General features: G+C 42.6%; 1 protein-coding gene across 2 annotated transcripts in view; it reads left to right on the top strand.

Annotated features, from left to right (window-relative positions):
• Nucleotides 1–13,003, top strand: part of chd1l (chromodomain helicase DNA binding protein 1-like) — a 28,638-nt gene that overhangs the window by 6,949 nt on the left and 8,686 nt on the right. For both annotated transcript variants that reach the window (XM_050053971.1, XM_050053970.1), the window contains exons 11-23: nt 74–147; nt 334–444; nt 1,110–1,224; nt 4,506–4,659; nt 4,820–5,000; nt 5,302–5,447; nt 7,965–8,128; nt 8,215–8,411; nt 8,514–8,612; nt 10,767–10,837; nt 11,067–11,181; nt 12,068–12,176; nt 12,259–12,525. In XM_050053971.1, the coding sequence (XP_049909928.1) occupies nt 74–147; nt 334–444; nt 1,110–1,224; nt 4,506–4,659; nt 4,820–5,000; nt 5,302–5,447; nt 7,965–8,128; nt 8,215–8,411; nt 8,514–8,612; nt 10,767–10,837; nt 11,067–11,181; nt 12,068–12,176; nt 12,259–12,525 (1,803 nt within the window). The remainder of the gene's footprint in view (nt 1–73; nt 148–333; nt 445–1,109; nt 1,225–4,505; nt 4,660–4,819; nt 5,001–5,301; nt 5,448–7,964; nt 8,129–8,214; nt 8,412–8,513; nt 8,613–10,766; nt 10,838–11,066; nt 11,182–12,067; nt 12,177–12,258; nt 12,526–13,003) is intronic.

Below are 13,003 nucleotides of genomic sequence, written 5' to 3'. Positions count from 1 at the left end.
GACATGTCACTTAATCCTCCATAAGCACAAATGGTATCTTAGTGTATTTTTCTTCTCACGTTTGTGGGTGAAGCGGCCATCGGGTCCTGCTGTTCTCTCAGATGACGAGGATGCTGGACATACTTCAGGATTACATGGAGTACAGAGGTGAACACAGAGATATTTCAGTCTTGTAATGATTGAGAACCGAAATTTGTCTGATGTTTCAGTGAGTTTCAATCATGTTTCTGAATTCACAGAGGAAACTATCTTTAAACTCTTTACTAATGGCAAAAATGTAACAGTATGTGTTTTTCTTCACAAATAAGTGCTAAATATATCTTTTCTGTTCAGATTACAGCTATGAACGTCTGGACGGGTCTGTCCGAGGGGAGGAAAGAAATCTGGCAGTGAAGAACTTCAGCAGCAAAGATATCTTTGTCTTTCTGCTCAGCACTAAAGCAGGTGACCGAAACCCTGAACTGTGAACTTGTTATGTGTAGGAGTCAACTGAATATGATCAGGTTTCAATCATGCTGATATTGCGCTTTTTGATGTATCAGGGATGTAAAATATTGGAAGCAGTATTTGCTTTTTTATGATTATTTTTACTGTAATATAAGTTGTCTTTCAGACTTTGTTTTGTACTTCTATTCATGGTCAGTTGTCTCGTACAAGATCTTGAAGTATTTAATTTTGAAGCCACTGCTGCTGTAAACATCGGCAGTTTTACACATTTGCAGCATTGAGTTTCTGTTGCAGGTGATAGATTTCCTCTTCCAAACAACACTGTGGCAGATCAGCAGATAACTGAGTAATTTCATATTATAAGTCAACAGTGGCTGAGCTGAATATGTAAACCGACAGTTGGCTTCATAGAACTTGCTGAAAGAGGAAAGGGGACTGATCACACAGAGATAAGAGCTGCAGCAGGATGACACACTGCTGTGAATAAGGCCAGCGACTTCTCTCCCCATTTTATATGCAAAGCATGAAAGTCAGCAGCGGAACCTAATTTCCTGTCACAGCTTGTCACTTGTTGTGAATAATTCTTAAAGCTACATGAGTAAAGAAGTGTGTCAATAACCTCTCTGCACTGTTTTCAGACATTGTGTGCTTTGTCTTTGCAGGTGGAGTGGGCCTGAACCTCACAGCGGCTGACACTGTCATTTTTATGGACAGTGACTTCAACCCTCAAAACGACCTTCAGGCTGCTGCACGCTGCCATCGGATTGGTCAGAACAGGTGATGGAAAAACAACATCAAGCAGGCTTCATTACAGTGTGAATGAATGAGAGAATGGTTTATTTTTGTGTCTGGTCATTTCAACACGGCGCACCCCTTATGGGATTATTGAGACACATTTAAAGAAAACCGTTTTTTTTTTTTTCGTGCGATCACGCTGAAACAAAACTAAATGAATACCTAATACAAATGGAAAATAAACAGATAAGTGTTCAGAATAAAAAGTGTGGGAAGAAAACAGGAGACAGAGAAACTTTATACCTGCAAGTGTACTACATTCATCTGCTGGGCAAAGTGATGCTTCATAAGATCCACTCTGAGAGCCCGCTACTGTGCATAAATTGTATGTTTCCGTCTGTCCCAGGCTTTATGAATATACACTCACCCGCCACTTTATTAGGTACACCTTGCTAGTACCGGGTTGGACTGCCTTAATTCTTCGTGGCATAGATTCAAACATTCCTCTGAGATTTTGGTCCATATTGACATGATAGCACAGTTGCTGCAGATTTGTCAGCTGCTGGAAGTAGCCATCAGAAGATGGGTACACTGTGGTCATAAAGGGATGGACACGGTTTAAACCATGCTCAGTTGGTACTAAGAAAATATCCCCCACACCATTACACCACCAGCAGCAGCCTGAACCGTTGATACAAGGCAGGATGGATCCATGCTTTCATGTTGTTTCCGCCAAATTCTGACCCTACCATCTGAATGTGGCAGCAGAAATCCAGACTCATCAGACCAGGCAACGTTTTTCCAATCTTCTATTGTCCGGTTTTGGTGAGCCTGTGTGAATTGTAGCCTGAGTTTCCTGTTGTTAGCTGACAGGAGTGGCACCTGGTGTGGTCTTCTGCTGCTGTAGCCCATCTGCTTCAAGGTTGGACGTGTTGTTGCTTCAGAGATGGTCTTCTGCAGACCTTGGTTGGAACCAGTGCTTATTTGACTTCCTGTTGCCTTTCTATCATCTTGAACCAGTCTGGCCATTCTCCTCTGACCTCTGGCACCAGCAAGGCATTTTGACCCAGAGAACTGCTGCTCACTGGATGTTTGGAGATGTTGACATTTTTATTCCACACATTCTTCTTCCTCGTCAAAACCTTACGCTTACATTACTCACAGTGCAACTTGGCTCTTGGAAGTTCAGTCTTGTGATTCAGCAGTGTTATGCTGGCATTATCTCATGTGGCCTCAAGCTGCTAGCGTCAGGCCGTGATGAGGAGCAACCGTCCGAGGTCTTTCTAACTCCAAACGTCTAGATTTTTTTTTACTTTTCAAACTTAGTAATGTCACACTCAGTGACATTACTGATTTGATACTTGTCACACTTCACCCAGGAGTCACAAACGTCTCTGTACATCTTGTTTCACATATGCAGTGGTTCTCCCCGAGACCTTTAAACTCACTTTGATGTGAAAAATCTGTGGAGTTCCCCTTTAAGATTTCTGCGCTATGCACTAGGGGCACTGATTTTAAAAGATAAGGGCATTCAACAGGCTGAGAAAAAGGTCGAAAGAAAGATGCTTTTGAGCTGCATTATTATACTAAACCTCTGAGCGTCTCAGCCTCTGCTGTATTGGTATCGACCATTCTTTTTAAAACCTGTCTCACAAATTACCCAACTTAAAGTCTGTGTAAAGCAAATTCTGCTATTTTCTTCTAAACACATCAAATAGGTCATAAAAGTATTCCTCAGAATGTGTAAAAAAAAAGCCTTTCAACCATTTACAATTGAATTGTGGATCTAGGCTTCACAAGCTGTATTTCTAGGTTTCTGTGTTTAGGATTTAGTGGGCGGGTCTTAAATCATAGCCGCGTTACGTAACGGAGCTATCCCTGCTACAAGCACGCCCCCTGAGGCTGTAGCAGTATAGGGAATCGCCTTGTTTTTTACAAATACTTCCGGGTAGAAAACCAGCAGAGTTTAGCTATATATATATATATATATCACATTTTTCACGTCACTATATCACCGTTTAGACTAATCTGATGTAAAGTCTATAAACACAATGATTGAACAAACATTACTGTTTCTGTGTGCACGTTTTGTAATTAATAACATGGTTATCGTAGATTAGCTGGGCTAACCGTTAGCTGTTAGCCNGGAAAAAATATTTTCAGTCAGTGGAGCCAAACCGACACTCTCCCTCCCTGGATTACATCCTCCCGTCCCGCCGGCTGCAGGTGCGGGGTTACGTCCTTGTACAGTACACGGAGGCGGCTTCCGTCCCGCGAGAGGGCGTGGACTGAATGGCTGCAGCCTGGAGTCATGGGACAATGTATGGGACTTTTGTGCCCTCTGGCAGTGAGAGTAATATAAAACACTCATGATGCATGCTTTTAACATATGCCTGCAGGTGAGCTTATCGCACCTCCCTGGCCTCAGGAGTGCTTTTCATTTACTTAAACCATTCTCTGAACTTGTATTTTATCTGGTGCATCCGCTCCAGAAACTTTTCTTGGATGCTTCTTTGGATTTTCCGCCATACTCCTAACTGCTGCTGTGCTGCCTCTCCACCTGTCTACCCGTGGGTGTATTAAGAGACATGGATACAGCATTGAAGGCAGGACCCCGTTTATTCCTGTAAAAGTTGCTCAGTGATGCATGAAGCCAAAAAAGCTCTATACCTGTGGTATGTAGTTATCCAGATGATCGGTGCTGCTTCTGCATCATTGGGCCCATAGAGAAGGCACACGGGGCACTTACAGCCGAATGCAGCCGAGCGTCCAACTTTCGTCTTAGTGCTCTGCTAACTTGAATGAGGATAAAATTATTTCATCTTGTGGCTCTTCTAGACTTTCCAACTGAATGGATGAAATCCTGATAGTGAAACGAGTCATTTCACAGGGGTTGCGGTGTTCAAAAAAATGTATCCACTGAGTTTCAGACGTCTCTTTTGCCACGCAAGTCTATGGGAAAAAGTCTTTTTGGGCCCAATGACGTCACGTGACGGACCCTGGAAATTGCAGTACCACTGTTAAGCCACCAGAAAATTGGCTTCAAACTCCAGCACACTCTCTAGGGGCCTGTTTCCCTTCAGCTCAGGCGTGGTGACTTAAATTGCATCACTTCTGTTGTGCCAGAGTAGGAAAGTCGCCACAACTCCAGTATACTACAACACAGAGAGCTCTCCCTGGCAGCAATAGGCTTAATCACCATTGTGTGAACTTGTTTGTAACAGATGTTCATTTATATGTAAAAGCTCCACACTCCAGCTTTAATGATGGTGTAATGCTAAATTGCTGGAGAACCCCTTTAAACTCTGAGTGACTCATTACAGGCCGGTGAAAGTGATCCGCCTTCTGGCAAGAGACACTGTGGAGGAAATCATGTACTCTCGTGCTGTATCCAAGTTGCACCTCACCAACACTGTTATTGAAGAGGGACGCTTCTCTTTGCTGGACCAGGCTCAGTCAGCTGCTGCAGGACTGCAGGTTTGTCAACTTTGAAATCTCTGACAAAAACACGGCGCCACTATTTACACTCTTTGAATCCTACAGTTTCTGTGTCTGTGTCCACTTTTACACAGAAAACCTCCTGCTGTCTTTGTTTTCACCAGAACAAGTCACCACTCATGTTTCCTGTTCCCCACAGCTCAGTGAGATCTTGAAGTTTGGAGTAGATAAGCTTTTGTCTTCGGAGGAGAGCTCTGTACAGGATGTGAAACTGGAGAAGATCCTCGGTCCGTCACGTGGCGGTCAGTGGGTGGATGAAGACTTCACCTCTCTCAGAGAAGAGGAGGAGGAAGAGAACGGCTCTGAATCTGACGCCCAGAGTATGTTTGATCTTTAAAGCCGCTTTGTTTATGTGTGCAGAATATTCAGAGCTTTTAACCTGGTTTGAGGTCAGCACATGTGACTTTTATCTCACGCTGGTTAGAATACCACTGTACACTCTGTTGTTCAACAGGTTGTTTTGGCATGTGAACGTCTCACTTTTACTTTTGGTTCTCAGCCTGCAAACATAACCACACAAGAAAACACACCACAGATTTCATCTGTTGAGTTCATATTTACTTTTCCATGTGTGAGTTGTGATGAATATAACAATCACCATTATGCTGTCCCATCCTTCAGACCACATGTACTACTTTGAGGGGAAGGACTACAGTAAGGACCCCAGCTCTGAGGACCAGACCAGCTTTGACCGTTTGTTGGAGGAGCAGCTGGCCGAGTTCCAGAAAACTGCAGGAGAGGGACGAGCTCTGAGACACAAAGCTGGAGTGAGATTCTTTGTCCTTTAGTCACAGCTGATGGGAACATGTTTGAAAGGGATAGTTTGAATCTTTTGAAGTGGGGTTGCATGAGGTACTTATCTATAGTAAGTGTAGATCGCAGTCAGCAGGCCTCCAGTTTGGAGTCGCAGGCAGGAGTACCACCACAGACGCTAAGCGATGTACTGCTGTGGACGGGGGCAGCAGCAAAATGTATTTTAGCTATCTAAAAAAACATCAGTATCAGCTGAAGTGTACGCTATATTGAGAATATTTTCACAGCTTTACCTTGCTGTCAGACAGCCCTTTCAGATGAGGCCATAACCTATGCTCTCTCTCTCTCTTTATTTCAACACAGTGAACAACAGCCACTCCCACTCCTTTCCCACAACCTGTAACAATAGAGAGGAAGATGGAGACAGTAATAGCAGAAGTAGAATTGCAATAAAATAAATAAAAAGATATATAAAAACAAACGAAACAAAAACGTTAGAAAAAAATGCACTAGAAGCATCGTTCACTGGTAGAGGGAGTAGAACAGTGCACCCTGATCGTACCATAAGCCGTCACTTATGTAATGGTATACAGGTACCCAGCTAAGTAAGAGGGTGACATAACGTAGGGGGCACAAGCTGCGTGAGATGGCATGGGGTAGAGCAGAAACAAAAATTAGAAATTAAAAAGTAAATACATGAGTAACAGAGTGCATGAATGACAACATACAGGCAGAGGTAGTGATCTGACTCTGTGACGATGAACACTAGAGACTACAGTCACAGAATGATATGAAGGGTTGCCACTTTGTGATAAATTTATAATTTGAACCCCTCAGAGAATATTAAATGTTCTCAAGCTTGAGAAAGAACATCACATCTGTATCCAAGTAGAAATGGAGGGAGGCTGCGAGGATTTCCATTTGAGAAGAACTCTAACCTGTGCTCTCTTCAGAGCACCAGACTCCTTTGACAAAAACAGTAATTTTACCTCGCAGAACACAGGAGCTGCTGGTTTACGGCTGCTTTGATTGGTCAGTTTGTTTGTGTTATTGTGTAACTTTAGTGAATCCAAACTAACTCATAAAAAACACAGTAACACAAAAACTCAAACTAATGAGGGCCTACCTTCGACTTCATTTTGGAAAATCGAAGCTGGTTGCTGATAAGTAGTGTTTAACTTTTGATTTAACACTAAAAATTAAAACCCTCGGTGCGCACTGCAGCACAAGCAGACAGATGCGCTACTCAGAGCAGCATGTGTCACTGAAACCAGACTCAGAGCGCAGCGGACTGGTGGAAAATGTCACCATAAGCATATTATTTTACATCAATAAAATCTATTTTATCATTATTTTGAGTCACATTGTCGAAAGAATTTAGTCATCTGTGTTCAAGCAGGATAATAGGTCTCCATTCATTGCACGTTGGGCTTTCTATTTCCTTGTCGGAGATGTTTTCTTTTTTAATTACATGATAGCTATTCTCCCTTAACTCACCAGTAAAGAATACCTTTGTCCATTTCAAATAACCCGTGGCAATAATAATATCCCTGTTCTCTGATTTACTGTGAAACTTTTTTAGGCAATTCATGCAACAATCAGACCAGATGACTTCTTTACTCAGCCTAATGGGGTTAGTGTTGCGTTCAAGGTCCGCCAAAAAAATGGGAGGAAAAAAAAGTCTGAATATTAGATTTTTTTTTTTTTCCACAATCGAATCCCGTGCCATTGAACAAAGGCTCAGCCCTAAAACTAAGTGATCAAGGCAGCGGTAGACCAGCAGCTCCTGTGTTAAGCGATGTTAAATTACTGTTTTTCTCAATGGAGTCTGGCTTTGAAGAAAAAGAAACACGGCTTCAGTTCTGTGTCGGAATATTGACAAAGTAGAACTTTTTTTAAACTTAGAAAGATGCTAAAATACTCATTCACACTTTTATTTCCAGTATGTAAGACTATTGTAATTCTTGTTTAACTGGATTATCTAAAAAAGTCTAGTGAACAACTACGGCTATTTTAGAATGCTGCGGCCAGAGTGTTGACTAAAACAAGGAAAATGGATCCATTACCTGACTGCTCCAGACTCTGCACTGTCTACCTATCTTCTAGAATAAATTTTTAAGTTATTTTACTTGTTTAAAAAACTTTAAATGGCCTCGCTCCTCCCTACATCAGAGATTTTCTTTTATTTTATGTCCCCTACAGCTTCTGTTTTGAATGTCCCATAAAAGTACTTGTGAGATTGCTTCTGTTTATAGACTTAGACTTTTAACTTGGAGTAAAGTTATAGCCTTAGTTTAAGTTTTGATCATTAGGTTTTACATTATTTGTATCCCTGATGTTTATTTTATTTTATTCTATTTTATTAATTTTTGATATTTTTTATTTCATTGTAATTTTTTGTCTCAAATGTTTATTTATTGTTGTTTATTTTTGTTTTCTTGCTATGTGAAGCACTTTGGGCTGCACGTTTGTATGAACGCTGCTTTATGAATACATAAAGTTGGAGTGTGATTTTCTCTGTGTGCTCCCAGTTTTCCCTGTCAGTAGCCTTTGGGATTCCCACAAGGAAGAGGAAACCTCTCACTGAGGCCGAGCTGGAGATGCGACGCCAGAGACGAGAGGAGGCTGCAGCCAAGAGAGCCAAAACTCAGGAGGAAGCAAAGAAAAAGCAGCAAGAGCAGAAACACAAGAAAAAGTAAAGTTTTGTTGATTAAGTCACGCTTTTCTTCAGCTCTGAGTAACTTTTCTTTCTTTGACACAAACGGTTTTCTTATCATGCAGAATGGCGTGGTGGGAGTCATGCGGCTACAGAACGTCCTGCCTGCCGTCTGTGGACAGCGAGGAGGACGAAGACGACGAAGAGGATGATAGCAGCGTATGCTCCACTGACTCTGACAGCACGGCCATCAACTATGTTCTGGGGGATGTTACTCATCCTCACGCTGCTCAGGGAGACGCTATCATCGTCCACTGTGTTGGTACGAAACCCATATTTCAATATTGTTACCACAGCAACATGTCACCTAGTATGATAAACTGATGTCTGTAGTTTGCCTTGTTCTTTGTTCGTCTGTGTGCAGATGACTCAGGTCGGTGGGGCCGGGGAGGCTTGTTTACTGCGCTTGAGGTGAGATCAGATGAACCACAGAAGAAGTATGAGTTGGCTGGCAAGATGAAAGGTAAGATTAACCATGAAGATTACAAAGAAAATGAAGACTGATGCTATTAAGGGGAAAACTCGCTGCCTTTCATTTAGAATGTTGTGGATTGATGCAATCTGGCAGTGCCGCCATGTGCCAGGATGCACTGAGCACGTTGTCGCCGTGTATCACAATCCCGGCCTATAGCTATTACTTTGTTGGTCAAAATGTAGCATCAGGTGACTTGAGGACTCACTCAGAGGTTGTCTGCCCTCTTGGTCCTGCTGGTCTTAGTTGTCTTTTCCAGTTTATCTTTTGGATCCTGAAGAAGGTCTCCAGCACACCTCAAGTGAGAAGTATAACTTTTATGCACACAAATGCACACTGGGACTCTCTCGGAGCAGAGCTTTGATTCTCTGCCCAAACCCGATGGTGCCTGACCCAAACACTGGCTTCACATTGGGTTCATGCCATTTACTTTTTGTTTTGTTTTTAATGCAGATCTTAAAGTCTGTGTAATGTCATGGACAATGTAGTGGCTCTGTTGCCATCAACCCATAATAACTAATGAAAATGTTCAGATTCAGAATTAGATTTAAACTGACAAAACATTAGAATTAGGGGGTCGTATGCTCATTAGTCTCGCCACCAGACAATCAGAGATCTCCGCCTTCTGATAGTCTGGGGACACTCCTTTCTAAAGTGTGTTTAACACACCGGAGAAAAGGGCCGGCAACAAAGCAACGCCTCTTGCATTTTTTTTAAAATGACACGCCCTCCCGAAATGTGCGCTCCCCCTTTTCTCGTCAGCAAGGAAGCAAACACACAGAGAGCTTGAAAATGGATGCTGAGAAATTTAACTCTGTTTTATCAAACGTGTGCTCAGTCCACAAGATTGTGGAAATGAAGGACTTACAGCGACTTTGTTTAAAACTTTTAACACAGTCGGACCATGTTTACGAGCACAAGAGTTCAGCGAGCCACCGAAGGACCGCCCTGCAGATTTACTATTGGTTCTGCAACGTAGGGAGTTTTTTTAAACTCTGAAATTGTATCCGCCCATCTAAACACAAAATCAGGGAGAAAGACATCAGTCTTTAGTTAAGCAAAGCATCTAAAGACTGACTTGTGAGTCTATTTGCTCACTAGCTCCAGTGCACTGCACAGGTGATGCATGAAACTGGTAGTTCTCTTGCATAAATTGGAAGAGTTGCATTGGACTGGAGAGGAAGCAAGAGAGAAAGAAGGGCTGCAAGGCGACTTGATATGGATCATTTGTGCGCCACATTGCAGTGTACCACCTTGCACACTTAAAGACGGCAATGCACCTAGAGGTGGAGTCTGCTCTGCCAACCTCTTGTGTGGTTTGAGGAAACATACCAGCACCTAGCTTGTAATGAATGTTTGAATATGTTATTTGAAAAAATGCCAGCGGAAATTCTGGTTTTAATCGTGCTCGGGCCTAAAACTGCTGAATGGTCTCGGGTCGTGGTTGGACAGAATCTGTGCTGGTTAATGTAGGGTTGAGCCTGATTTTTTGGGGCCCAGTCAAACCTCTATCTTTGGTTTGGCGTCAGTGACAGCATCCAACAAGACCTGCCCACGCTGACATTCATTTCAGCAGAATGATTCAGTTTCTATTGGCATCAGAGAGCAATTTGAGTAAAGGCACCACCAGTCAGTGTCTCCTCACAGCAGCTCAGGTTCTGGAGGGTCCCCACTGGCGACATCCTTCTGAATAGATACAGCTGAATATCCTAGTCAGCCAAAACACTGTAAATTGTATCCATGTCCATAAAATCCTCAGCACTTACACTCTGAGATGCCATTTTCGCTGTTGGAAACAAATCTAGTTTGCAATACAAACAAAGAGAAGTTCTGTTTTTGAGCTGTATCTAGAGCACGCCCCCAGAACACTCAGAGATGAAATCCAGCCTGTAATTCTTCCTGCCTCCGATTACGTCACTGGTTGTAGGAAGAACAACAGATTTTGCAGCTACAAACTCAGCTTTCTCAACAATATAGCACACACACACAGGAACTTACTTCAGTCGACTGTATTTACCATCAGCACTGATTAAACATGCACATAAAAGGTGTTGAGTTTCCCACTGTAGCATGTTCACCTGTAACATTTGTTGAGATAAATGAAAATAAATTACAAACTAAGTGTGAATATGTTGTTTATTTCAGATTTGGACCTTGGACATGTGCTGCTCTTCCCCATCGACGACAAACAGTCCAGATTAAGTGGCCAGGATCAAGTAGGTTCTCTTTAAATGAAACCCACAGTGCTGCAAAGAAACTGCCTGGAAATGCTTGCTCCATGATGCGTGCTGCTTCTTTGCAGTAGTTGTGATCTACAGTGTGATACACTGGGTTTGGGTTTAGGTGTGGTGGCAGTATTCTGACAATGTGGCAAAGTGGCAACAGATATAACTGTGATAGTGATAAGATACTGACTTAAGCTGTTTCTCCTTCCTGTCACCTCAGTTGGCCCTGATCGTAGCACAGCAGCGAGACAGAGCGAACAACTTGTCTGGCATCTTTCTAACTGCTCTTGACGAAGGTCTGAAGAAGATTTACGCTGCAGCTAAAAGAAACAAAGGTACTGTCAAGCACTCAGTATTGAAGACATGAAACAAAAAGTAAACCATCTTTTTCATGTGGTGTAAATAGTGAAATTGAAAAACCAGACACTGTTAGAGTGAAATCATCTGTGGCTAAAAGGACGTCTCACTTACCAATAACATGCTGATAATTACGTCTCTGTGAGGACTGACAGAAAGGAGGGGCACGATGAAAGCAGAAGAGTCTTATTGTTAGACTTGACTGACGAGATGTATGGGACATCTTGTCGGCGTCACTTTGGGCGCACAGAAAAATTCTTGCAACCGCAATTAACTGGAGAACAATACATGAGAAGACTTTGATTTCCCTCAGGTCATTCTACACAATAGATGAACACCAGCGCCTAAAGTTACTTGCTTGCTTCTGTTGTTGTAGTATTACATGTAAGTGACATAAACTCTTCTGAACTCTGTCACAGTCGTCTCTCCCTCAGTTCATTGCCCAACCAGAAATGTTGTTAGTATGTGTAACTAAACTATGGTAAAGTTTCCTCCATCTTACCAACGCCCAAATCTCCCTGCTTCTCTCCCAGCTCCGGCTCAAATCCCCCTGCATGAAGCTTTTCGGGTACTCCGGCAGATTTTCACTTGCTCAAGAGTTGTTGCTCAAACTACAGATTGTACTTTCTGATTTTATGCCTGCCACCATGGATGCAAAGAGTATAGAGGTTGATCATGAGAGAGACCCGCCCCTGCTATGTCACCCACCCGATTTTTGGTCTGGTGTGGCACAGTGCATTCTGGTAGTCTTTCTACTGCGCAGACAGCCCAGTTTTATGAAAAGACCATCTTTCCAGCTGTGAAATACTTCTTTAACAGTCATGCTAACCCTCACTGAACTATCTTTGCGTTTTCCCCAAATAGCAAGTGTCCATCTTCCTCGCATCGGCCACTCCACCAAAGGCTTCAACTGGTACGGCACAGAGAGGCTCATCAGGAAACACCTGGCCTCCAGAGGCATCCCCACGTTCATGTATCTTTTAAAATCTAAAAAGTAATGTTTCTCAGAATCTATCTGAAAGGTTGGAGTCATTTTCCCTTAACTCGCCTCACAGATACTATCACAGCAGAGCAGCAAAGAAAACAGCTCCACCTCAGGCATCCACCTCTGCGACCTCAGCATCGACATCCTCCCCCGAACCGCAGCCGCACAACCCAGACAGGCTGAGTGAAGACGAGACAGAAGCAGAAACCTCCGGCCCCTCGACTTCTCTCCAGAGTTGCGGCCCTGCAGAGCTCCCTGAATTCATGAGGGGAGTCCGTGTGTTTTTCTACAACCTGTCTGCAACAGAGAGGAAGAGGCTGGCCCGCTACCTCATCACATATCCTTTCAGACTGGGCGTCTTCATCACAGTAATGTGCTGTTGTAAAATAATTCGTGATATATGTCCAGGGTGTCCTTAAAAACTCTTAAATTCGAGCTCCTCTGCATGAAAGTACACATTTATGATGTTAGAAATCTTTAAATCTTCCACTGAACCAAATACTGTCTTTTAACTTCATACTTGCACTTACCTGTTGGCAAAATGTAGATTAACGCAACTCACTCTAATAACCATATTTCTATGTATAACCTACCCCTGCACGGGACCACATGTATACTACTATTCTGGATGATTTGTCCAATAGTGTGTCTTAAATTTAGTTAAAATTTATCTTGAAAAGGTCTTGGTAAGCACTAAATTTAAAGTCAAGTCAGATTTATTTATGGAGCGTATTTGAAAACTACAAATGTCGACCAAAGTGCTTCACGAAGAAATAAAAAAAAACACAGGAACGATCAAATAAGAACAGTCATAA

The sequence above is a fragment of the Epinephelus moara genome, chromosome 10 (genome assembly GCF_006386435.1).
Source record: "Epinephelus moara isolate mb chromosome 10, YSFRI_EMoa_1.0, whole genome shotgun sequence".
Lineage (NCBI taxonomy): Eukaryota > Metazoa > Chordata > Actinopteri > Perciformes > Serranidae > Epinephelus > Epinephelus moara.
Note: the sequence above shows the minus strand (reverse complement) of the source record. Positions and strands in the feature narration are given on the sequence as shown.